Source organism: Quercus suber, unplaced genomic scaffold (assembly GCF_002906115.3).
Source record: "Quercus suber isolate HL8 unplaced genomic scaffold, Cork oak 2.0 scaffold_58, whole genome shotgun sequence".
In the NCBI taxonomy this organism is placed as follows: Eukaryota; Viridiplantae; Streptophyta; class Magnoliopsida; order Fagales; family Fagaceae; genus Quercus; species Quercus suber.
In genome coordinates, this window is record NW_027069523.1 from 1404690 (window position 1) to 1432359 (window position 27670).

At 32.7% G+C, this 27670-nt stretch overlaps 1 protein-coding gene and 1 long non-coding RNA gene across 4 annotated transcripts; both read left to right on the forward strand.

Moving 5' to 3' along the window:
- Window positions 1–3900: 3900 nt before the first annotated feature.
- LOC136067099 (uncharacterized) lies at window positions 3901–17870 on the forward strand. Its single transcript, XR_010628626.1, has 2 exons — window positions 3901–4203; window positions 17414–17870. It is a non-coding gene; the product is annotated as an uncharacterized LOC136067099 (long non-coding RNA).
- Window positions 17871–21099: 3229 nt separating this feature from the next.
- On the forward strand, window positions 21100–26679 carry LOC111989010 (peptidyl-prolyl cis-trans isomerase CYP21-4). Of its 3 annotated transcripts, none has more exons than XM_065772407.1 (9): window positions 21100–21233; window positions 21905–21981; window positions 22101–22305; window positions 22448–22487; window positions 22985–23041; window positions 24675–24760; window positions 25819–25956; window positions 26040–26190; window positions 26304–26679. In XM_065772407.1, exons 3-9 carry the CDS (start codon window positions 22154–22156, stop codon window positions 26388–26390), a joined length of 711 nt encoding a protein of 236 aa, XP_065628479.1. In that variant the 5' UTR covers window positions 21100–21233; window positions 21905–21981; window positions 22101–22153; the 3' UTR covers window positions 26391–26679. The 3 variants fall into 3 exon arrangements, with proteins under 3 accessions (XP_065628479.1, XP_065628480.1, XP_065628481.1); XM_065772408.1 differs by having other exon boundaries at window positions 21929–21981; XM_065772409.1 differs by lacking the exon at window positions 21100–21233 and adding an exon at window positions 21323–21366 and having other exon boundaries at window positions 21929–21981.
- Window positions 26680–27670: the final 991 nt, after the last annotated feature.

Genomic DNA, 27670 nt, shown 5'->3' on the forward strand with positions numbered 1-27670 from the left:
CCAATTATGTCCAAAATTCACTCACATCAAATAATGCAAAATTATGTAAAAATACATTATTGCTACAATAACCACGTAAATTTACACTGACTCTATTAATTTCACATGCAGTTTTTTATTCTTTTTTACGTATAATAAGGATGAAGAAAGATATTGCATTTCAATATATAATCATTAGCAAATGTAAATTGTATTAATACCCCCCATCCCAATTAGTTGTTAACGTGGTTATATTCACTATAAAAGTGTATATTGCTAATGATTGTATATTGAATATACGTGTATGTGTGTGTTTAACAGTATTAAATAAAGAGAGAGAGAGAGAGAGAGAGAGAGAGAGAGTCTCTCTCTATATATATATATATATATTTTTATACACACACACACACACACACACAAAATTATCAATTGAAAGTTGTATTAATTAAGTTTTTTATATCCTTTATAAAAGTGGTATTAAAATTTTCTAAAATTGTCCATTAATAAATGCCCTAAGAGCACCCATTGACAGGATCCATTGTTATTATTATTATTATTATTTTTTTTTTGAGGAAATGACCCTTTGTTATTTGTTAACTTACATGTACTACTTTTAATTAGCATATGATAACCACTAAGAGCATTCACATCAGTGGTGACTCTATGAATTTTTTCCAGGGCGATCCTCAACAAGCATAAATTACACAATCTAATAAAAAGAAAATTTTATATATTGACAACAACAACAATAAAAAAACACATAAATACATAAAATTTACAATTGCCTTCTACGAATTTTCATATTTTGAAATTGTTGCATAATAGTCTCATTATCAATGCTACAAGTTACATCTTTTTCAATATACACAACCAAGCAATCATTCATCCACTGATCTTCCATTCGATTGCGTAGTTCATTCTTTATATATTTCATTGCTAAAAAACTTATTTCTACTGTTGCAATAGCGACAGGAAAGGTCAAAACTAACTTCACAAGCGAATAGACTAATGGATAAGTTTCATGCTTCCCTTTGTTCACTAACTTTTTAGCCAGTTCACTAACTCCTTGAAGCTCTAAAAACAAGTCATTGTTACGCATATCAAAAATGTAATTTTGAAGTTGAGAATCAAGTGCCAAGATATTTATCCCAAGAAAATCAGATGGATAGAACTTTGCTAGACGTATCAACTTTTCCTTATCAAAAACCACAAATGAATTACTTGGATTCAAGCAAGCCATACAAAGTAGCAAATCAATATTCACCTCTAAAAAAATGGTTGTTAAGCTCTTGAAGTTGCATATCTATGACTGTGTAGAATAGCTCAACACAATAATGATGTAAATTTGTATTTTGTTGGGTGTTGCGTCGTGGCCTCCCACTAACTACAAATATTTCATCCATATTCAAGATAAGAATATCATGTGTGGTACAAAATGAAGACACTTCAGTCAATAAAGATATCCATTCATCATCTCTCATCACTTGCAATTGTTACTTAGACACTTTAACAAGATCCATAGCATTTACTATATCTTGATTTTTTTTTTTTTTGGCAATGCTATTGACAACTCATTTGTGATCCCTAAAATATTTTTCATCAAGTATAGAATAAAGACAAATTCAAAAGATAGAATTGACCTCATAATAGATCGAGCTTCAACTTTTTGGTCGGAGATGCCATTTTTTTCAATAATCTCAAGTACATCAACAACAGAAGAGAACATCAAAATCAAGTTGAGAATAGTCTTATAATATGATCCCCAACATGTATCACCAAGACATTTAAGATTTGTCTCTTGATTCAAACCTTGCCCACTTGTACGTACACCATTTTCTAAATCTTCTTTAATTTTGGCAAATTTTGCATCTCGAAGAGCATCTCCTCTCTTACAATAGCCTCCAACAACAGTTACTAAATTATTAACCACATAAAAAAATTCAACAATGTTAATGTGATTTTTAGCAATGGCAACAAGTGTCAATTGAAGTTGATGAGCAAAACAATGGACATAAAAAGGAGACTTATTCTCTTTCAAAATTAAATTTTTGAGATCATTGATATCACCTTGCATATTACTAGCCCCGTCATAACCTTGCCCAAGTAGTTTCGATAAACTCAAATTATGTTCACAAAGTAAACATTCAATAACATATTTGAGTGACAAAGCGGTGATACTTGCTACATGTACAATACCAAGGAACTGCTCTATAATAATTCCTTTTTTATTCACATAACGAAGAACGAGGATCATTTGTTCTTTCACTGAGATATCACGTGACTCATAAACTAATATTGAAAAGAACTCATTGTCAAGATCCTTGATGATGGCTTTGGATGTTTCACGTGCAATTGTATTCGCAATGTCTTTTTGAATATCATGGTGGGTAAGCTTGCAATTTTTTGGAGCATTTTGCAACACTTCATTGATAGATTCATTGTGATCCCCCAAAAATTGTAGAAGCTCAAGAAAATTTCATTTATCACTTGAACCTTAAGATTCATTGTGATCACGAAAAGCTAATCCCCAGCATAAAAGGAATCTTATGCAATCAACTATTGCATTTAATTGAACCCGATATTCAATTTTATCTCGATTTGATTGCTTAACCAAAACACTTTGAATGTATTGCTTTTCCTTCAGTAGATCTAACTCTTCTTGATAGCTTGGTTATGAGCACTATTAACTCCTCCAACATGAGAATTTAACTTCTCTTTCTAATTCCAAAGTTTAAATCTCTTCGTTACAAAAGTGTCACATCCTCCTTGCTTACCAATATCTTGCCCAAATAGGTAGCAATAAAAACAAAATATTACATCCCTGTCTATACTATATTCCAACCACTTTCTATTTTCATACCAATTGGATATAAATCAACGGGGCTTTTCAAAAAAATATGATATAGGGTAATCACCACGGTGGAAAACAGGTTGACAATGGCCTTTTTTTAAATAATATCTTCTTATTTCATCATGATTATTAGGATGATAAGATGATATCTTTTCTCGTATTTCATCATGATTATTAGGATGATAAGATGATATCATTTCTCGTAGCTAAGAATCTGAAAGAAGATTTTCTAAGTTAAAGTCAACACGAACTCACTTAAAAGATGAAGATGAATCTTACACAGGAGATGAATCTTGCGTACGTGATTTTCTTATCAAATATTTGTCTATAATTCTAGCAAAAGAATAAACTATAAACTATAAGTTCATTTGAAATATTAATAAAATTATTAATTATTATTGTTTAGTTGTTTAATTAATTTGTTTGTCTTTTATAAACTATAATTTGTTATATTATTGTTTCATTAATTATAAAATTATTAATTGTTATTTAACTTAACATAATTTAATTTGTTTGTCTTTTATAATGTATTGGTCAATTATACTGTTTTAATTATTGTTGTTTAGCCTAACAATAAACTATATTGCTTTAATTTTTTTGTCATTAATTATACTGCTTTAATTTGTTATATTGTTTAGCCCCATATGCACATTACACTAAAAGAGCCACTGATGTGCACATTACACATCCCATGTGCAGCACAATAATTAAAGCACTAAAGTAGTGTAATGTGCAACCCGACCCCATGTGCCCATCTACCCCCACCTCACTCAACACACAAGCATGCCTCATGCCTGATGCCTCCTACCAATCAGAAAATTTCACAATCACACATTACACTAAAAGACAATTAATATCTCACCAACACCAACACACTACACACACTAACACCAACGAATAAGATAAACTAATAAAACCAAATTCAAAAAGTCAAAAATAGACAAAATATTAATAAAGCTAAAGTTCGGCCAATCACAGACTCACAGTTCAAAAGAGAGAGAGTAAGTCTCATTAAAGAATAAAGAGGGAGAAAGAGAAAGTGAGTTTTATTCATTTCATAATTTTCATTTCAGTTCAGATAGAGAGAGAGTGTGTGAGAGACTAAGACAAAGTCAGAGAGAAAGAGAGAGAAATTAGCTTAGTAAAATGAAATATCTTGAGGGAGGGAGCACTAGAGCAGCAAGCAGGGAGGCTTTAAGGCTGAGGTTGCTGGGGCAGTGACGAGGTGACGAGCGATCTGCCAATCTCCGTCCTCTGATGAGGGCGAGCAACGAGCAACGACGACGCAAAGGGGCAAGCGAGCAACAACAACAATCTGGACTGGGCCGATCTCCAACAACGTGACTGATCTTCGACGACGAGTGAGCTGCGAGGTACGTGACTAATCCGATCTCCATTTGTTGGCTTGAAGCTCAAGCGGCGTTACTCTAAGGGACTGAGGCGTTGCTCTATCTTTAGGTTTGCTTTAGGCCTTTAGTGATTTTTTTTTTTTTTTTATAAACCCTTTAGTGACTTCTGATTTAGACCTTTAGGGACTGAGGCGTTGTACATTCCACAAGTAAAAAATAAAACCTGTATCCAATTCCAACTCCTTCCATACAATAATTGTTTGCAACACATACAACAACACAAAATGTTTTATTACAATACAAAAAGTGTAGCATAATATAATTAGAACCAACGGAAGATGTTTTTATATGTCTTCAAGTAATGCCAAAAGTAAATCCCCTAAAAGCCACCAATAAGAAATCTGCTCAAATATAAAAACAATACTACATTAAAATTGTAAAGTAAAAATATTAACTATGTTATAAGAAACATTTCTAACAATGCATTAACAGTAGCCACACCGATGAATTAAAATCACAACTCCTAATGTATAAGTTGTAGAAAGCAAATATAGATTTTCAAGTGTAATATAATACAATTATTTTCAAATAATGCATAAAAAAAAGTAGTCACACCATATAGTGCGGGTCAATTGCTAAAATAAAGTACTAACCAATAAGTGTTTTAACTTGAAGATGAACCACCCTCATAGGTAAGAGCGTCATCATAACCCTTACTCCTCAAAAGGTTAAGAACATTCTTTTGGACCTCTTCTTACTTAGCTTGCACCTCTTGGTCCCTAGCTCGCTCCTCTTGGTCCCCAACTCTTACCTCTTGGAGCTCAATTATCTCACTTTCTAAACGATGGATATATTCCACCGAGGAACTAGATGAGGTGGTGGTTACTAGAGAAGAGAAATGTCTCATGCCAAGTCCTTTTACAATACCAGACTTCTTCTTAAAAACCAAGTTTGAGATCTCCTCTTATGTAAGGGGAATTGCATTAGGATCTTGACAATGATCCTCTTGCACTTTGAAAATAGTTTCCTATCATTTGAAAGAGAGAAAGAAACAAACAATCACAATATTAATACTACATATATTATAGGTTTACAAATATAGGAGGGATGGAATGATACACATGCATATGTCACTTCATCCTCATGGTGTATCCACAATATTTGTCTTTGGATTGAAATGAAAATCTTTGAAGATTTTTGCCAATTTAGGAACTTGACCGCCATTATTATTTGTCTGATTAATTAACATTCGAGTGTAATATACTAAGATTTAAGAAAATGAAAAAACACGCTCCTTCTCATCAACCGCAACAGTAAGTGCATTTGTCCCGCATCTATGTTTGCCTGAAATTTTGTTCCTATTTTCAGAGTTCTTTTTTGATTTTTTTTCTAATAAAGAACATTCAAGATATTTATTAGATCATAAATAAATACTCTTCTCCACATGCATGACATCAATGTTGTGCTTAAACTTCTTATTTTTCCAGTATGGAAGCTTGTACAAAATACTTACCTTTGACCAATTTGGCTCCCCAATGAATTGTCTTTTCTTGTTACTTGGATGTTTTCCAAAAATTATATTCGGCATTCTATTTAGCTGCTCCTGTATCTTTCCCATCAGTAACTCTAAAGATTTCTTCTATTTCTTCGATAAACCATTATGCAACCGACTATGTCTCCAACGATGTTCCATAAGCAAATAAGCTCGATGGTTATTGAATCCAATTTTACTTTCCAAAACTTTTGAATATGGTTCATCTTTGCAAGTGTAACAAGAATGATAATTCTTTTGTCCTCCACCCAGACACGTTACCAAATCCAAGATAGTCATGTATTGTCCACAACAAAGTTGCACGCATCTGAAAATGCTCTTTACTATAAGCATCATAAGTTTCTACACCTTTTTCTCACAAATCCTTCAACTCGTCAACCAATGGTTTCAAGTAAATATTAATATCATTTTATGGTTGATGGGGACCAGGAATAAGTAAGGACAACATAAAACATGGCTCCTTCATAACCAACAAATGCGATAGGTTATAAGGGATAAGTATGACAGACCACATACTATAGTTGTTGTTCATATTTTCAAAAGGGTTAAATCCATCTATAGCCAACCTCAACGTTACATTACGAGGTTCGAGGGCAAAATTAGGATGTTGTAAATCAAACTCCTTCCACTCCTCACTATCAGCCGAATGCCTCATTATCCCATCGTCCACACGTTTGTCTATATACCATCTCATGTCCTTAGCTGTTTGGCCTAACATGTACAATCTTCTTAGTTTTGGTGTCAACGGGAAGTAACGCAATACCTTATGAAGAATCTTCTTACGTTAGGCACGTGTATCCTTGTACTTAGGCACCTTACACACCAGACATTTATCAAGATTTTCATTTTCCTTTCAAAATAATGCACAATCATTTTTGCATGCATCCATATGCTTGTATGACATGCCCAAGTCACATAATATCTTCTTTACTTTATAAGTTGACCTTGGAACCAAGTTACCTTTCGGCAAAACCTTTGTCAGCAATTCTAGCATCATATTAAGTCTCTTATTACTCAAGTTGGTCATTACATTTACATTCAATATCTCAATAACAAACTTTAAGATACTATAATCAGTGCAATCCGGATATAACTCACGCTTTGCATCTTCCTCAAGTTTGTCAAAATTACGCACTTCCTCATCTTCACTTGCATTTCTTGGTTACCCTTTAATTTGGTCACCTACCAAGGTATCGATACCATTCATATGATCACCATCTGACCTTTCATTATCATGAATGTTCTTGTTCAATACATGAGGTTCTCCATAATTATACCAATTAATGTAAGATTGCATAATACCACAATGAAGCAAATGGATACACACAATATGAAGAGATTGTTGATAGCAATTCACACAGTGAATACACAAGCATGGAATATTACCACTCAAGTCCACAACCGCTCTTGCAAAATTAATAAATGCATTGACCCCTTCAATATATGGATGACTTAATCTACCATCAAGTGTCTTGCTCATTGTCATCCAACTTTTATCCATGTTTGACTACAATTGCAAGGTAAATGCTACTTTAGTAAAATAAGGATAACTCATACATAATGTATTCTAACACCTAAGTTTATAAGCTACTTAGATAAAGTTTTATCTCATTCATGAATGCACAAGTCTATATTAATACCTAAACAAATATACATTACACACTCAAACACTCCCAATATAAATTTAAACCACTTTATAACACCATATAAGCCACCCGCTTACTCCAACACAACAACCCACCACAAAACCAATCATAATATCACAAGTATAGAGCGTTTATAAATATTGAAATCAATTAAAGTATTATTCATCATATCTAATCAACAAGGTCCATTCACATTTGCAAGAAATTAAAAACACTCTCAATATAAATTTAAACCACTGGATAACACCATGCAAGTCGTCCGCTTACTTCAACACAACAACCCACTACAAAACCAATCATAAACATCACAAGTACAATGCTTACAAGTATTGTAATCAAATAAAGTAATATTCATCATATCTAATTAACAAGTTCCATTTACATTTGCAAAAAATTAAAAACACTCCCAATATGAATTTAAACCATCTTATAACACCATGCAAGCCACCCGCTTGCTTCACAACCCACCACAAAATCAATCATAAACATCACAAGTATAGAGTGTTTACAAGTATTGAAGTAAATTAAAGTACTATTCATCACATCTAATCAACAAAGTCTATTTACATTTGCAAGAAATTAAAAATACTCTCAATATGAATTTAAACCACCTTATAACACCATGCAAGCCACTCGCTTGCTCCAACATAACAACCCACCACAAAACTAAACACAAGTACAATGCTTACAAGTATTGAAATTGAATAAAATAATATTCATCATATTTAAATAACAAGTTCCATTCATATTTGCAAGAAACTAAAAACACTCCCAATATGAATTTAAACCACCTTATAACACCATACAAGCCACCTGCTTACTTCAACACAACAACCCACCACAAAACCAATCATAAACATCACAAGTATAGAGTGTTTTCAAGTATTGAAATCAATTAAAGTACTATTTATCACATCTAATCAACAAGGTCCATTCACATTTGCAAGAAATTAAAAACACCCTTAATATGAATTTAAATCACCTTATAACACCATGCAAGCCACCCGCTTGCTCCAACACAACAACCCACCACAAAACCAATCACAAACATCACAAGTATAGAGTTTTATAGGTATTTAAACAGATTTTACTTACAATGATCAAGCTAAGCGTACAAGTCTAATTTGTTAGCTAAGCTTTGGTCTTTGACTTTCACAAATCTTAACCTCTTTCTATTCCCCCAAAGCAACCTAAACAATCACTAACCTTGTCATCACATTCAACCAAAAACCATTAAATTTCTTCTACAATACATAAATAAAAAAACACAGTCCAATTATGGCTTAATTAACACTTGGTTATGAAGCTAAAATTATTAAATATATCATAAAACTTTAGCCTTTTTGTTCTATCTAATACTCCTAATTAGTATTTACTTTTGATCAATCAACTCTTTATTTGTGAGTATTCAAGATTTTTGGAGCACTTGATTAATCTTTTGAATGTGTATAGTCTCTATCCAATCAAATGATTGACTACTCTATATTGAATAAAGGTTGCAAATTTAGATAACTGGCTTGATGAGATTTTTAAGACCTAAATATGGGTGTACTACACTTCTATTATACATTACTCCTATAATTATATAACTTTACATCTATTAATCATAAATTCTTGATTATATATATATATATATATATTTATAGAAGTTTTGGCATTATTACACAAATGTTGTGTCCACTACACCTACCTAATGCACACTACTTAGAATTCTTAGCTTAAACTTAATAGACGTGATGTATGGACAATACTAATTCCTTAATTCTTAAGACATATATGTTTGTTTTTTACCTGACAAAGTTGAAAGATTTACTCTTTAAACCTAACAATAGGCAAGGTACAATGTATCATATAGCATATTAGAAAAAGTAAAATAAAATAAAAGATGCAAATTGTCATGAGTCGTACTCTTTCTCTAAAACTTCTATATAAAGTCAATTTAGCATTATGAAAAACTCCAAAGGGTTGGTGGACATGTTTTCAACACTCATGATCAATAAGGTTAGTTTAAGTCTCTTAATCAAAATACCTTGGGATCACTTAAAAGAAATTCATTCTTATAATTATGTTTTTGAATAATCCTTATAATAATTTAGTGTGTATGAAATGGAAATTATATTTATGAGCAGTAAACACTTCTATTTTAAAAAAAAAAAAAATCATTATAAAATTCACATTAAAAAAATCTATAAAAACACTCCCAATAATATGAATTTAAACTACCTTATAACTCCATGCAAGCCACCCGCTTGCTCCAACACAATAACCCACCACAAAAACAATAATCAACATCACAATATATAATGCTTTCAAGTATTAAAAATAATTAAATAGTATCCATCACATATAAATCAACAATATTTATTTACAATTCAAAAAAAAAAAAAAAAGGCGTAAATGCACTTTTAGTCCTTACATTTTGGCTTTTTTTCCACTTTGGTCCCTACATTTTCATTTTACCACTTTTAGTCCCTAAACCAATTAACGTGTGACATTTAAGTCCTTACCGTCACCCAACTAACAGAAAAACCTGACGTGGCTGACGGCACATTAAAATAATAATTAAAAAATCTATTTTTGCATTAAAAAATGCCACATCAGCATTTAAATTTAAAAAAATTTTAATTTTAACTAAATAAAAAAAATTAAAAACAAAAAACCACATGAACAATAAGAACACAAATCCAAATTTAAGAACAAGAACATTTTCCTTTATTTGAAATCCAAATAAAAAACAAACAAAATTTTTACTTTTTTTAGTTTTAAAGATTAAATATTTGTTCACCCAAAAAAATAAATAAAAAAATTAACAGAGCATAAGAACTTGTTCTTTGATGTTCTTCTTAAATCCAAACAAAAAATAAACAAAAAAAATTTTTACTTTTATTATTATTATTATTATTACTTTCATTATTTTTTTTGAGAACATAAGAACTTGTTCTTCAATGTTCTTTTTAAATCCAAGAAATAAACCCAGCAACGACATCAAATCTAGAATCAAAGAGCAAACCCAGACTAAAAGAACATGAACATCAAACCTATAGGAAAAAAAAAAAACATGAACATCACCATATCAAAGAGCATGAACAAGAGCAAACACAGGAAAACCCACACGAAACCACACCCAAACCAAACCATCCAAAGAATTTACCTAGCAAAGCACCCAACTCATCCACTCCCAAACCAAACCATAATCAAAGAAACTTCAAATACCACAACAAGTTTATAACTTAAAAAACAAAAAGAAATTTCAAAATGCAAAATTCCAAGCAAATGCCAAAACCAAATCTCCAGCAAACCCCAAATGTCTAGAAACAATCACCGATCAGACCAACAACAACAAACCCAGCAATCCCAACCAACGAACCCAATCAAACCCAGCACCGACCAACATCTCTTTCTCTAAACCCAGATCCGATCAAACCCAGTCAAACCCACCAACAATCACCGATCAAAGCCGAAGAGAAAGCCCAGATCCCAGCAAAACCAGTCGAACCTAGCACCCACCATCTCTTTCTCTAAACCTAGATCCAAAGAGAGAGCCGAAAGAGAGATAGAGATTTTGATCTGAGAAAGAGAGAGCTTTAGATGAAAGAGAGCTTCATTTTAGATGAGAGAAAGCCAGTAAGTTAAATCTAGTGGATGAGCAATGACCAAAATGTATTTAGTCATATTCGCTGATGTGAATATTTTTTATTTATTTTTTTGGGTGAACAAATATTCAATCTTTAAAACTAAAAAAAGTAAAAATTTTGTTTGTTTTTTATTTGGATTTCAAATAAAGGAAAATGTTCTTGTTCTTAAATCTGGATTTGTGTTCTTATTGTTCTTGTTCAAGGCACTCTTAGATCTCAATTCATGTGATTTTTTGTTTTTAAAATTTTTTTTATTTAGTTAAAATTAATAAATTTTTTTTTTTTTAATTTAAATGCTGATGTGGCATTTTTTAATGCCAAAATAGATTTTTTTTTTAATTATTATTTTAATGTGTCGTCAGCCACATCAGCTTTTTTTGTTAAAAAAAAAAAAAAAAAAAAAAAAAAAAAAAAAAAAAAAAAAAAAAAAAACACTCCCAATATGAATTTAAATCACCTTATAACTCCATGCAAGCCACCTGCTTGCCCCAACACAACAACCCACCACAAAAACAAAAATCAACATCACGATATATAATGCTTACAAGTATTAAAAACAATTACATAGTATCCATCACATATAAATCAACAATATTCATTCACAATTCCAAAGTAAGACACTCCTAATATAAATTTAAACCACTTTATAATACCATACAAGCCACCCGCTTACTCCAATACAACAACCCACCACAAAACCAATCATCAACATCACAAGTATAGAGTTTTTTAAGTATTTAAACAAATTTTACTTACTATGCTCAAGCCAAGCGTACAACTTTAAGAAGAAATCCAAAATTATCACAAATAATGAATATTTAACTTGTAAAAGAAAAGTCTAATTTATAAAGAGTTTATCAATACACTTACTAGCTATTATGCTCAACATCTCAAAAAAAAAAACAAAAAAAACAAAACAAAAATATACATGACCAAGAACTGTTAAAATCAAAAAATCCCAAGAGAAAATAAAATTACACAGACCCAAAGCTTAAAATTATAATGCTCAGAAGCTTCACTACCACAAAACAAAAACAAACAAAAATATACCTACCAAGAACAGTTAGAATCAAAGAATCCCCAAGAGAAAACCACTCTTTATCATCATCCAAACCTGACAAAATCAACAATAGATAATTAAATTTACAAAATTTAACAGACACACTCTAAAATCACACAAAAACCAATTACAAGTAACTAACACAAAAGCCCATTACAAGTAACTAACGCAGCCCATTAATTCAGCACTCTAAAATCACACAAAAACCAATACAAGTAACTAACACAAAACCCATTAACTCATACTTACACTTATAAGAAAAAAACTCAAAACCCATATCATTTAATCAAATACAAACCAAATATTACAAATAAATAAATAAATAAATAAATAAAACTTACAATGCTAATATCAGTGGAAGGAGATGATAAGGGAAGGAGGGAGACAAAGGGAAGGAAGAGGGGAGGTAGTGGAGGAAAAGGGGGAGGGAAAGAAAGGAGAGAAGGAGGTCGAAGGAGAGAGGGAGGGTGAAGGAGAGAATAAGGCGGCGGCGGGCTGGTCGGCACCGGCAATGGGGGGCTAGGTCGGCGCCAACGAGCTAGGTAGGCATCGACGTCAGCGGGTTGCACTGTAAGGGAGAGCTTGAATGAGAGAGAATCGGCTGTGAAGTGAAAAAAAAAGAGCTGAAAGTGTGATATATATACATACTCTTTAGTGATGACTTGGATTTCGTCATTGTTGTATGCCTTTAGCGACAAACTCGAATTCGTCACAGATAATAAAACTAATTCCCAAAGTTTTCCTTTCAGTGACAACTTATTTTCGTCACTACTTGTCACATTCAGCGACGAAATGGGTTTCGTCACTAATAGCATGACCAGCAGCACCTCTAGTGACAAAAGTGTTCATCATAAAAAACTAAAACTTTTAGCAACGAACAAATTCATCGCTGTAGATCAATTTGGTTTTGTGCCTACACTTTTGTTAGGCGCCCTTAATTCAGCACAACCTATAGCGACGAAATCTAAGTTTCGTCGCTAAATGTTACTAATTTTTTTAATAAATAGCGACAAAATATAAATTTCATCACTATATGGTACTTTTTTGTGATGGAAAAATGTTCATCACTATAGTTACATTTTGTTGTAGTGAATACCCAAACCCAAATTAGTAAATGTATGAGAGAGAGAGAGAAAGAGAGAGCTCTAATTCCTACAATGAGAGACAGAGAGAGCTTACCGTATCTGGGAGGCTGAAGGGTGTCAGAGTGGAGGCTGAAGAGGTGTGAGACTGAGAAAGTGATAGGGTTTGGTTCTTTTACATAAATAAATAAAAATGCAGGTACTAAAAAAAATTCAATAGCGCCTAAAATTTGGCATGGCACGCTTGTATATGTGTAACGAAAAATTATTTCGTCACCACAAACACTTAGATTTTAATGTTGGTTGACGGATTTATACTTTCGTCACCTCTAGTAAGTCTTTAGTGATGCAAATATTTTGTCACCCTAGATCTAACCTTTTGAGACAAAATATTTCGTTACCATAGACACCCCTAGGCCTAGTGACTTTTTTTTCATCACATATAGTGACGAAAAATATATTTTGTCACCAATTTGAACATCTTTAGAGACGAAATATTGATTTTGTCACAATTTTTAAATTTTTATAGTATTTGGTGATGAAGTCTTCTTTTCCTCACTAAATGTAGTCATTTAGAGACAATTTTTTTTTACTCTCTAGGTTTTATCACCATAGTCCACTTTTGTTATAGTGCATCAGCGCCTTTCTTCTCCCTCTTTGGGTTAGTAGTCAACATCCTTGAGTCGGTGTGGTCAGCGTTCTTGGTTGGGGTTGAGATCAGAGAGGTTAGGTCGCTGGGGTGGTGGTTATTTTTGTGGCTGGGGTGGGTTTTGGGTGTAGAAATTGATCTGAAGAATGGAAGAAGAAGGGAAAAAGCATCACATGTGGTGGCCACTTGAGCTGAATCCTAAAAACACATGCGTGATGGTAGTAGGTGGTGTTGCTCGATGGGTCTTGGTGTTGTTGCTTGATGGGTTATTGGGTAACAATGGTGGGGTATTTTTTTGGGGGGCTTGGGTTTCTGGGTAACAATGGTGGGTTAGGTGGTTGGTGTACTGTGGGTTGAGACCGAGAGAGGATGAGAGGGAGAAAGCAATGGTTGTTCCATGGGTTGTGTTGTGGGTTGAGGTTGGTTGTGTCGGTGGGTTAAGGTTGTTAGTTGTGTGGGTTTGTGGTGGCTTGGGTGGTGACATTAAGTGGGTGGTGAGAATAAAAAAGAATTAAAATCATAAATGATAATGCCAAAATCGTCAGCTACTATGTTCGTCTAGACGGAATGCGTTGTTGGTATGTCAGGAATCCTGCACAAGATCAAAAATGGGACTTTGCTCGATTGGTCATTGGTGTGTTGCCGGCCACTGAACCTCCAATAATAAAGTCAGATGGTGATGGGATAGAATAAGCAAAATAACGATAGTATGCAGGTTTTTAGGTATCTGAGTATGTGTGTCCCTTTGCTTGTGATAGGCCAAAAAACGAATTGACTAATTGTGATGAATTAATTGATTAATTAGTCAAGTTTATTAATTAATCAAATTAACATGTAAACGTGTGGTAGCACAAACAAATCACCAATTAAACTAAATATGCAACAGAAAATAAATTGACACAGTGATTTGTTTATGAATGGGGAAAACCTACACGGCAAAAACTCCATAGGGTGATTTTAAGATCACTACTCCCAAGAATCCACTATTATCACAACAAGCGGTACAAGTAAAGGAATCACAGTACCTTATACCAACCTACAGTTGAACTCTTACCCTAATACCCCATTAGACTTGTTCTGTAGTGACAATTTCTCCTCGTAATGCACGGCTCCCAGTACGTGACTAACCAATTGCGCAGATCCAGTACGTGACCTCAATCACCAACTAGAGAAGGTTGTTGGCTACAAAGTTCTTCAATTCATCACACAATGAAGATCAAGAAGATGCTTGGTCACAAAACCCTACGGTGTACAAACACCAACAACTTCTTCACAAGAAAAATGAACTAAGGCAAATTCTATCTTTGGTCACAATTTGCTTGAACAAACTTTGCTCAACACTTGTGCAACTTGTTCTACCTTTGTCAGCCCTTAAAATAATCCTTTTATATGTCTAAGGTTATGAGAAAAGAAAACTCAAACATATAATCACGGATTGAATGAAAAACAGTCCTAAAAAACTGAACTTCATAAACCTCGATAGATGCCCTATCTGTCGAGCTGCTGTCGAGACACGGGCTTCAACAGCTCTTCAAGGCTCGATAGATGGCTAGCTATCGAGCTTTAATGACAAACACTTTTCAAACTTGAATCTTGGACAGACTTGCATGGCTTTAACACTTGATTTTGAAACAAAGTTTCTTGAAGCATCAAACATATCCTGGATCTACCCAAATACAAGTAAAATGTGTTTTGTCAAAAGATTAGCCAATTATATAAAATAATGACATGTGTTCCTAACAAGTGAATCACATATGTCCTAACAGCTTGAAACCTGGTGTAGTTTATATAGGGTTTTACCCTCCTAGCTGTTGGGGGCATTCAATGGTGGCTTGAATGCCTTCTTGTGATGTTTTTCTAGTGATTTAATGAGGTATCATGAAGGCTCCTCCCAATGGTCATGTCTTCCGTGTATATTCGTTTGTAATGGCTTTGCGTTAAATGCTCTTTTTATGGTGCTTATGGTCATCCATCGTCATCATCTAGACAATGAGAATTATTTGGTCCATCAATAAATAAATAATATTTTAATGAAGTGGTGTAAAAAAAAAAAAAAAAAATTCCTTGAATATTGGGTGTATTGTAAAATAAAATGTTAAAATAATGTTTTGAGATGCTAAATGCTATAGTACTTAGCATTCTTGATTTGAATGCTCTAACCAAACAACATAAACTAAGGTAGTTTGCACTGTGAGAGTAAGTATGAACTTTTTCTTCTAATCTACAAAATTCTGATAACTGCGTAACTATAATGCTAGGAAAATTACCATGTTGCATATGAATGTTACTTTATAACTATCAACTATGGAAAGACACTGCACTATTGCCAACGTCACAGCTCATAAAGAACTAAACATTTTCATCATGCCAGAAGAATATTCCACATTTAAGCTTACATATCGGGCGTCCGAACATCATACTGAACCATCCACAAAACCAGCTGCGGCCAAATTGATCGCGGTGAACATGAGAAGCAGCATAGAAATGACATTCATAAATATATATATATATATATATAAAGCCATCGAAGTAAGTGCAAATCTTCCCAAAAGTCTAAAAAAAAAACTACATCCATTAGGTCTAGTAATTTATTTTCATTTTTATAATAGGTCAATAGTTATCTCAAAAGCGAAGGGTTTATTGGTTAAACTAATTTTCTAATTTATTTGGTTTTTTTTTTTTTTTAGAAGATATATAACTCTATTTTTATAGAAACTATTTTAAATAAAATATATAAACTCATCCAAACACACTATAAATATCCACAAGCTAAATAGCAGGGGCAACTAAAATGATGTAGACAACAAAACACAACTTTAATATCATGTCTAAATAGTTGAGAATTAGCTAGGAATTATGAAACCATGTTAGGACCTTAGTGACCTATATTAACGGTTAAAAAAAAATGCTGGATGAATACATATTCACCCTTAAATTTTCTCAATTACTCTTATAAAAAAAAAAAAAAATTTTTTTTTTTTTTTTTTTAGAAAATTTCAACCTATGGCGTCCGCTCCTGATGATAGCTTTTTATCATCAGACTAAGACACCAATCAGTTTTTGGTGTAAGCGGGGATTAAACCACAGATCTCTTATTTAACCATCAGAGACTTCACTAGTTGAATTAACTGGAACCCACTTGAACGTATTTATATTAAGCTAAATCCTAAATTAATTATAAACTTACCAAGAGTTACAATATTTGCATTATAAGCATAATTGGATACAATGAACTTAAAATTTTTATTTTTAAACCTTGAATGTTTTTGTTGAAAACACCATGTCTAATATTAACCACTTGAGCTACAAGACTATTGACACAATGAACTTGAATTAGAGTTAAATTTGAATCTTGACTAAGTTTATCTTTAACATACACCGTATATCTGGTAATATAGTCATGTAGTAATTTAAAGGGGAAAAAATCCTAACAGCATTAAGAAAATCTAAAATTTCAGAATAATTGTAGAGGTGACTTTTGAATATTAAGGAGACAACATATTTGAAAAAGTCCCCCTTTTTTTTCTTTACCCTAAGAAGTTTGGTACAAAGCATAACAAGGGGGCATGACTACGAGTCCCTCTGTTGTGACTTGTGAACACAAAAACAGAGGCTTTTTTCTGTGCAGTTTACAACAGGGCCCAAAATTAAGTTAGGGACAACAAAAGAGTTTACTAAAATAGTGAAATTCCGACAGACATGCATTTCTGCAGATCTTCAACAAAAAACTGAGTGGCTCCAGCCTGTATTCTTCCTTCCTTTTCAACTTCTCCTGAAGTTGATTGGAGTTTGTCAAAATGGTGATGTTTGTGTAACCTCGCTTTATAGACTGGAATCCAACTTCCCCTGTAAGTTGTAGCTGTCATTGTTGCCTGTGTCCTATATATTGTGGTCTGTGATAGAGTTGAATCCTTTCAATATTTCCCTGCCACTCTTATCTTTAGCCAGGTAAGCCCCCTTTCCATGGCTTGATTCTTTTGGATGGATCATGGATGTTGTGTTCTGCCTCTTGCTTGCTTCATTGTTAAAAGCTCTATAATATCTGTCAACCAAATTATGACAAGTTAGCGTACGTTTGGATTGGCGTTTTTCGGCAAATCCGTGCATTTGCATTTTTTTTTTCAGCAAGTTAGTCATGTATCCTGTAGTTTTGGAACTTGCAATGGCAATTCTTTTTTTTTTCTTTTTTTCTTTAGCAGTCATTAACAAACTTAAATTATATAGAATTTAATAAAAAGAAATCTTGCATACATAGACATCACAAAAAAAAAATGTAAATACATGAAAGTTTTATGAAAGTTTTATAGTTTCTTTTTACAAACAAAAGATTAAAAAGTAAAAAGGAACTGATGAGAAATTATGTGAGAATTGAGAATGATGAAATGAGAGTTATAAAGTGAAAAAGAGTATAAAATAAAGATAAAAATGGAGAAAGTGAAAAGAGCAACAAATGATACATGTTGCGATTGCGAGCCAAGCCGCTGAGGAGCAGAGTTCCAGCTTCACTGAGGAGAACTCACATCCACAATCTCTCATTTGGTACCTTTTTTAGGAAAATAAAATTAGGGATTATTTAATTATTTTTATAGAATGGGTTGAATGAGTTACGAATCTGAATAATTAGGATTTTTTTTTTGAATGGTTTTTGTTGAATATATATTTTTTTAAAAATTTTAGGCTATTTTTTTAATGTTATTTGGGATTATTTTTTATTGTTATTTGAAGTTTTGAACTTCTATTTGTTTTATTTGGGGGCCAAGAATATTTTTGTAAGTAATGCTAGAAACACAACAAAATTCACAACAATTACAATATTAGCATACAAAAAAATTTAAATTATAGGTTAAAAAAAGTCCATGTGTGAGTTGGCAGCTAATTGTGAAATGTTGAGACATTTTATTGTGTCCTTAGCATTACACTTATTTTAACCCAAATTCTTAAGATTATCAAGTCAAGGTGTTCAATTTTTTTTAGGATGGACATAACATGTTAATTTAAATATATATATATATATATATATATTTATTTATTTTGCAAGTATAATTTCTTTTTTTTTAGGCAAGTCAGGGCAGTCATGTGATCGCCTTAACTACTATGTAATTTGTTTGAAGTTTTTCCTAATTCAAAATATCATCTTAAAATTTCAAGTTGGTATCAATAATTTGTTTATAATAGATTAAGATCCTTTAAAAATTTTAAGATAACTCTATTATGAAGTTTTTAAAATTTTATATATTCATTTTGAAATGAGTGGATTAGAGTTCTTAATTTAACTAGTAATTTATTTATAATAAACTAGTCACTAACCTATGCGATGCACGGGGTAATTAAATAAAAAATAAAAATAGTTATTTTTTTTTGGGAGCAAAAATTAAAAATATTTATTTTGCTTAAAGGTTTATGACTTGGCTTAAAAAAGGCATGACTTAAAAACGATTTAAATTGAATGAAAATAAGTAATTCTATTCAAAATAAAGGTTTAGAAAATTCTTTAAGCAAAAAAAAATGCTTCTAAAAAAAAAAAAAAATCACTAGCATATTCTAAGATTTGGACGAATGATAATCAGGTTCAAGACTTTACAAAAATGATAAATTAATCATAGACTAATGTTGCAAGTTCATTTTCAAATAGGGGCAAATTTGTCTATTTAAATCATTTCCTCTGCTCTTCATCGTAATTTTTAAAACATCCAAACAAGAGGAATGTCTAATTACTTCCTTCCACCTTACTAATTTTAAAAACATCCAAACAAGGTAGAGGATAACCATTCCTCTCTACTCTCCTCCTCACTACTCTCCTTCCCTCTACTCCCCTCTACTCTCCTCCCTCTCTAAACTTCCAAACAGGCCATTAAGCATCTTTGAGTCTATAGTGGAGGGTGATGTTGAAGTAATTATGAAAGCTCTTTTGATTAAAGATGGAAGTCACCCAGAGTATGGGCATGTGCTCAACGATCCTCTGTCTTTAGTTGTAGAATTTCGTTTTTGTATGTTCACTCATGTTAAGCGTTTAGACAACTCAATTGCCCATTTTTTGGCCAAACTACTAAGTTTGGCAACGAGCTTCAGGTTTGGATTGAATCTATCCCTGATGATATAGCTCCTCTTGTATCACATGACTGTGTGTAATTTTTTTTTCTTCATAAAATAAAACTTAGCCAATTGTTCTGGATTCTCAATCCAAAAAAAAAAAAAAAAATGTAACAGAAGATGTTTTGTTGCTACGATTGAATAAGTTGTAAAGTCGAAAGTATTGACCTTTCTTTTTTCTTTTTTTTGAGAAACTTGAAAGTATTGACCTAATAAATAATTATGAAATCTCTTTTGATTAAAGATGGAAGTCACCCAGGGTATGGGCATGTGCTTAACGATGCTCTGTCTTTAGCTGCAGAATTTCGTTTTTGTATGTTCACTCATGTTAAGTGTTTAGGCAACTCAATTGCCCATTTTCTGGCCACACGTGCTAAGTTTGGCAATGAGCTTCAGGTTTAGATTGAATCTATCCCTGCTGATATAGCTAAATGTGTGCAATTTTTTTTTTCTTCATGGAATAAAACTTGGCCAATCAGTCTGGATTCTCAAAAAAAAAAAAAAAAAATGTAACACAAGATGTTTTGTTGCTACAATTGAATAAGTAGAAAAGCCGAAAGTATTGACCTTTATTTTTATTTTTTTTATTTTTTGAGAAACTCGAAAGTATTGACCTAATAAATAAATATTGTAAAAAAATGGGGGTAGCGTTACTAATGCTTTTATTGAGACGAAAGGTTGAGTTATAAAGTTGACCATCAACAAGGCGGGTGTGCATCTTCTATACTATTATTTAAGGAGTTTCTCTTATTTGGATTCTCATTTTTTTAGTTCAAAAATGCCTCTACACTCTTATCTTTAAGTAAAGACAAAACTAAAAAATAATCCAGTAAAAATGCAACTTTAATTTCTACTAAAACATTGCTTAAAAATTAGGACTACTCTCTTAATAATTTTTAAATTAATTTATTCACTTATAAATTAAATTTTCAAAATAAAAATTATATATATATAAAATAAAAAACACAGTTTTTTTTTCTATAAATATAACCACTAACAAAAAAAAAAATTAATGCACAGTAAAAGCGCATGCGATGAGGCTAGTATTATGTACAGTTTTAAAACAATACCTTTTTGTTTTGAACACTCCCCATCGTACGATTCTAATCTCAGACAAGATCACAACCGTCCATACGCCAAAAAAAGTCTGATGTGGGACCTACCCTTTTGAAACGACGAGTCCGAGAAGTACCAAACTACCAAACGAGAAAGTTCAAAAATCAGCAGTCAGCACCTGATCTCATTCCGACAGTTGTTTGAGTTTTATATTCCTTCCCAACATAGAAACATTATTACTCCTATTATTATCTTCACCGATTGAGTCAAAGAAAAGATTTAAGGTACATACTTTCTTGCGTTTGAATTGGTCACAGATCCATGGAGTTTTCTATGAATTAACCTTTTTTTTTTTTTTTTGGTTTTTTAGAAGCCTGAATTTGATGGGTTGGTTTGTGTTCGATTTTAGTGAAATGGGTTTGTATTAGATTCGCTTATTTTTCTTTCTGTAATTATTGCTTGGTGCACTTCGCGTAGGGAACCATGTGAAATTGTAGAAAATTATGCCTTTGAATTTTTGCTGCCTAGTTCAATTGGATTTATGTTAAGTACCCACTCAAGAAAGTACTAAAATTTGATTATGAAAACTTGCTGATGGAGCTTGTGCAATTCTTTATTTCAAAATGAATCATGAAGTTATCTTCTTCTTCTTCTTCTTCTTCTTCTTTTTTTTTTTTTTTTTTTTTGTTGTTGATAGATTTCAAGGTTTTAGTCTATCAAGGATCATAGCCAACCCTATAGTTTTGGGACTAATTTTCTGTTGTTGCTGTATATAATTTTTTAGAAAATATGGTACTTAAAGTTCACGTTTGGTCTTTAAGTTTCACTTAACATTGAACCAGACTTTTGAAGGTCCAAATTTGAAGTATTTATGTAAAGATTATAGAATTCTTGATGTGCTATTCATTTTTGCTGTCATCCTATAACTCAGTTCTTTTTTGGTATCCTTTTTCAGCTGTTAACCTCTTTGCCTGTTCAGGTGATGAAACAAGGCTATGCAATAATTGAATCTTTATAATCAGTGAAATCCAGGTGGGGTTTTTTTTTTTTTTTTTGGTTATTACTTTTGATCTAAATTAAATTTTAATGTTTATTTTTATCTTGATAAATATGCTTGGCATGAGTGTTGAGCATGATTTCATAATTTGCAGGCAGTTGTTTTTGAAAAGAGTGTCTGCAAAAACTATAGTTGAAGTCACACCTAATGGCTAGGATAAAACCTCAGGCTCTGCTACTCCAAAGCAAAAAGAAGAAGGGGCCTACTCGTATCAGTGCCAGCACAATAGTATTATGCAACTTAGTTGTTGCCTTGATTGTATTGTCCATAATGGCAACTTATTGGCACTGGTATAAAAGGTTTGTCTTTCTTCCTTGGTTATTTATGCATTTGGTTTTTTGATGATATGTCATCTCTAGTTTCATATGGATTTGTCTGTGTCTTTCAATTATGCCAATGACTTATTCTATCATTTGAAGAGTGGGTGCTAATTCGGTGTAGGTCAATGGACCAAACAGAGGATGGGAAGTCAACTTTTGAGGTATTTATTAGAAATGGAAACATGGTCACTCTCTCTCTCTCTCTCTGCTATCATGTGAAAGTCAGGAATTCCTCTCTTTCGGTTCTTAGTAAATGGATAAGTTGCTAACTTATTAATTTCTGTGGTCTAGGGCACTGACGTCCGTACGTTTGTAGATTTGAAGAAGTATGATCTTCCTGGTTATGCTGTAAGTTGCTTGGTACATTAGTTGCAATAACCATTATAACCTACTTCCATGTTTAATAGTCTTTAGTGAATGTGCTTGTCACCATTGATAGATTTCAAGTATTGTGGTATCATCTACCAAAAGAAAACCGGGGGGGGGGGGGGGGGGGGTGGGGGGGAGGGGAGGNAGTCAACTTTTGAGGTATTTATTAGTAATGGAAACATGGTCACTCTCTCTCTCTCTCTCTGCTATCATGTGAAAGTCAGGAATTCCTCTCTTTCGGTTCTTAGTAAATGGATAAGTTGCTAACTTATTAATTTCTGTGGTCTAGGGCACTGACGTCCGTACGTTTGTAGATTTGAAGAAGTATGATCTTCCTGGTTATGCTGTAAGTTGCTTGGTACATTAGTTGCAATAACCATTATAACCTACTTCCATGTTTAATAGTCTTTAGTGAATGTGCTTGTCACCATTGATAGATTTCAAGTATTGTGGTATCATCTACCAAAAGAAAACCGGGGGGGGGGGGGGGGGGGTGGTGTGCATGGCTTTGATTGGAGGGTTTTTCTTTTTCCAGCCCAATCTGAGCTTGTTGGGTTGAAAAGCCCATTACATGTTTAAAAACCAACTCAACCAAACCCACATGGGTTTGGTTGGGTTGATGGGTTGTGCTTGCATGTTTCATGCCTTGTAAAAAAAATTAACTTCATTAATTATTTAATTAATTTTTAAAATAAACTATTTGATGCAGGACAAAATAAAAGTAACAAGAAAAGTAAAGATAAACTTAAGAATCAGCACTTAGGGTCGCTTGGAATTAGCACAAAGAAAAACTTAGGCATCAGCACCTAAGGTGTCAGGAAACAGCACCCAACTTTTGTAAAATCTCCAATCTGAATATCATCAATCAATCAATCATCTATTTTCGAAAATACAAATAAACCATGCTCTTATATACAACTAGAGCTTTAGGAAATAAAGATAAAAGATAACAACTAATGAAAACAATCTGAACTGAACTCAAATACTAATCCCTATCTAATCTCAAATCTAATCCCTATCTGAATAAAAGTCTACAATTATCCAACTTCCTATGAGATAAATACAAACTATGAAAATATAAATTCTCAAATAAATTTGGTTTTGCTCCTGTATCATACTCCCCTTGTTGGAGAAAACTTGATCTCGAGTTTTAATGCTTTGAAGGATAAAAACTCTGGCACATAACACTTGAGGAATCATCTTTGGGAGCATTGAAAGTGGATAAACCTTGTATTCCACCTCATGAAACTCTTTTGGAATCGCAAAATCGTTTGCAACCCAACTCACCAACTCACAAAAACTAACTCGAGGCATTAGGCTGGGTTGATTTCTTTGGGTTGGTGGGTTGGATGCACTCCTCTAAGGGGGAGGGGGGAATGTTAGTTGATGTAAGTTGGCTGTAAGCCTAGTGGCCGTTCAGATAAAGAAATTCAATTGTAACGACTAGAATGAGTGAGGTGCCAAGAGCCTTGTAGCTCAATTGGTTGGCACCTCTTGGTGTTTCTAATGGAGACATTCAGGGTTCAAATTTCCCCTCCCCCTATTGTAACTATTGAATTATTAAAAAAAAAAAAAAAAAAACGGTGTGAGTGAGGTGAGAATTGTACATTGTGTATGATGGAATTTATCTTTTCCTTTTATAAACACAAAGCAAATAAGCTACCTGATATAATAAGAAATGAATCTTTTAGATGTTTATCTTTGATAAGGAACAGTTCTAGCAGTGAATTTAAGCAAGGGTTTGATGATTGCTTTTTGCATGCTTAGTTCTTATTTGTCATGTTGGCTTTGGTGATGCAGAAAGTTAGTAATGAATGATTTTCAATAAGTAATCTTAGAGTAATTTACTCCATTTCTCTTCTTCTTCTTTTAATTATTTTGTCTGGTAATAAGTTATGTCACACATGCTGATTGTTAGTTCTTAATCTTATTTTAAGCTGCTTTTTTCTTCTTTTTTCTTTTTTCTTTTTTGTGTGTAGATTTTGAATACATCAAAAGGTTATATTACGATAGAACTTTACAAGGAAAGCTCCCCTGAGATTGTTGACAGATTCCTTGACTTATGGTGAGCATTGACTATCTATATTCTGCCTGCTGCATCATTTGATACTGATGATTGGTGGTTGATGAAGCTAATATTGTTAATTAGCAAGAATAGAGAAAATGGGTTAGTGTCTTAGTGATTGTGCTTCCACATAACACATGGTTGAATACTTTTTTATTATTATTTTTTGCTGGGTACCAAAAAAGAAATCTATTCCATTAAAAGAAAACTCTAATATATGATTTTTTTATTAAGGAAAAATAATTTAATTCAAAGGGGGAGATAGTTCAAATAAACAATATGCGGATTGAATCACTTCTAAGTAATTACAGTACGAGATTTAAAAGATCTAAAATTTCCAAAAGGAAGATGAAAGAAAGCTTTGTTAAGATCCTTGTGTGATTGAATGCTCTAATTAAAAAGGCTTGTGTGATTGAATGCTCTAATTAAAAAGGATGTACCCAGTGTACAAAACTCCCACTTTCACTAGGTTTGGGAGAAGTGGTTGGTAGGTAGCCTTACCCCTAATATTTTTTCGGAGGGCCTGATTCCCAAACTCGAACTTGGGACCTGTTGCTTTTGGTGGAAGGCACTTGCCATTGCATCAAGCCCCAAGACCCGACCTCTATTGAATGCTCTAATTAATGATTGACAATCGTAAATTCCTATATTTGAGTTGAATAGATCTCTTCCCTCATTTTTTTTTTTGTTTGTTTCTCCCCATAGAATGAGAAGGGCCAGGTATGTTGGGTGATTTTATTTTGGTTGGGGTGGGGTGGTGGTGGGGGCTAAATCTGCACCAGTTCTTCATTGCCTTGATCATTCTAGGAAGAGTTAGTTTTATGAGTTATGAGTTGCATATTTAGCTGTTTTCTCATTTTCTGATTGATTTTCTTTTATCTCTCGTTGTCATTCCTCTAGGTGTTATTTATCTGTTGATAAAATAATATTGCTTGATAGTTGCATGATATTGTCTTCGTGTTTGCATTTACAGGACAAATGACCCTATTCGAATGCAGTTCATCTTATAATATCTGTTATCTTTAACTTTATTCTTGAACACCTAACTGATTTTGCAGCCAAAAAGGGTACTTCAAAGGGATGCCTTTTAATCATGTGATCAAAAACTATGTGATTCAAGGAGGCGAATACCAGGGGCTTGGGGCTGCTGAAGAGTTGATATCACATGCAAAGCTCCATCTTCAACTTGGCACAAGGTTCTCTTTCAATCTTGTCTAATACTGGTAGTAACTGGCCTTTCTTTTACTAAAAATGTGATTCTTACTTTTTTTGCACACAGTCCAAAACATGAGGCATTTATGCTGGGAACTTCAAAAATTAGGCTAGATAGCAAAGGATTTGATCTTTTCATTACAACTGCACCAATACCGGATATGAATGATAAACTTACAGTGTTTGGACGGGTCATCAAGGGAGAAGATGTGGTGCAGGTAACCATATTTGTGGTTCATGACTAAGCTGATGTCTGATTGCCTGGACTTGAACAATTTTTTTTTCTTTTTTTTTTTAATTTTGGACTTCTGTGCTGCAATATGTCATTCAGGAAATTGAAGAGGTGGATACTGATGAACACTACCGGCCTAAATCTTCTGTAGGAATCATCAATGTTGCTCTGAAACGTGAAATTTGAGTGCTAAGTTGATCTAATGTTAAGTACTTCTAAATGGCGTGGTTCTCTCTTGACTACTTGGCTTGCTGATATTTGTCGCGAAGTTTGCTATTTTGCATAATTTTTCATTCAATTTTTTCATAATCCCCATGCTGCTAGGTTCTTTATGCTTTTTTTGTACATTGAGTATTGTTTTTTCTCTCTTTGGAAGCAGCGGCAATTTTTTTTATTGGGGTATATGTAACATAAAGGTTGATAGGAGTCCGTGAAATAACAGTATTTGGTTAAATTTCATATGCTTGGTAGAAAATTCTTTGCCTTTTAATGTGTTTGAAACAGTAGAAAATTGTATGTCGTTAATGTCATTTAAGTGCCATGAAACCGCATTCTATTTTTAGACTAAAACAACACACACAGTCAATCACAAACCATGTTACTCATCAAATTGTTAGTCGAATTGGCAATTCTAATTATGCTGACCACAATTTTTTTTGTGTTAGAAGTTAGAACCCCTTTTCCTCTTCCTTGCGTGTGTGTGTGTTTGTTTCTTTAAAAAAAAAAAAAAAAAAAAAAACTTCTGAATTCTTATTACCAGATTTACAGCTAGTTATTAAAAGGCCATCGAGAAGAGGCCATAATTTCAGCAACTACGTTGATTTATTATCAGTATTATTATGAAAATCAAAGGCATGAATCAAGTTTCCATTAGTATTAATTTTGAATTTTGTCCATGTATATTTTGTTCCAATTTCATTATTCAATTTCTAAAATCAAGGTGCCATACATTTAATTGGATTAGTTTTGTTCCAATTTCATTATTATACTTTTAAATCAAGTTAATTTTATCCTTAACCATGACAATTTCTAAAGATAGAATTGTTATAATTTTTGAAAGTTATGGACGAAATTGACTTTATTTTAAAAGTTGAGATATGAAATTGATACAAGGACCTTTGATTTGAAACTTAAAGGATGAATTGACACAGATAAATTTTTAACTATGAATTGACAGAAATAAAATTTAATCTGTGACAAATTTATAGGACCAAATTAGTAGAATTGACTTGATTTTAAAAGTTAAAAGAGGAAATCAACTAAAATTTGAAAGTTAGAAGGGATGGAATTGATATCAATTACGTGAGTTGAAGGATGAAATTTGACATAATAAAAGACTGAAGTATGAAACTTGACATAACTATTTTACATACTCATTTAGCTTATGCAAAAATTTATGTTTATTTTAGCATAAAAACCTATTTTTTCTATTTTACATACTCATTTTTCAAAATACCCTACATTTG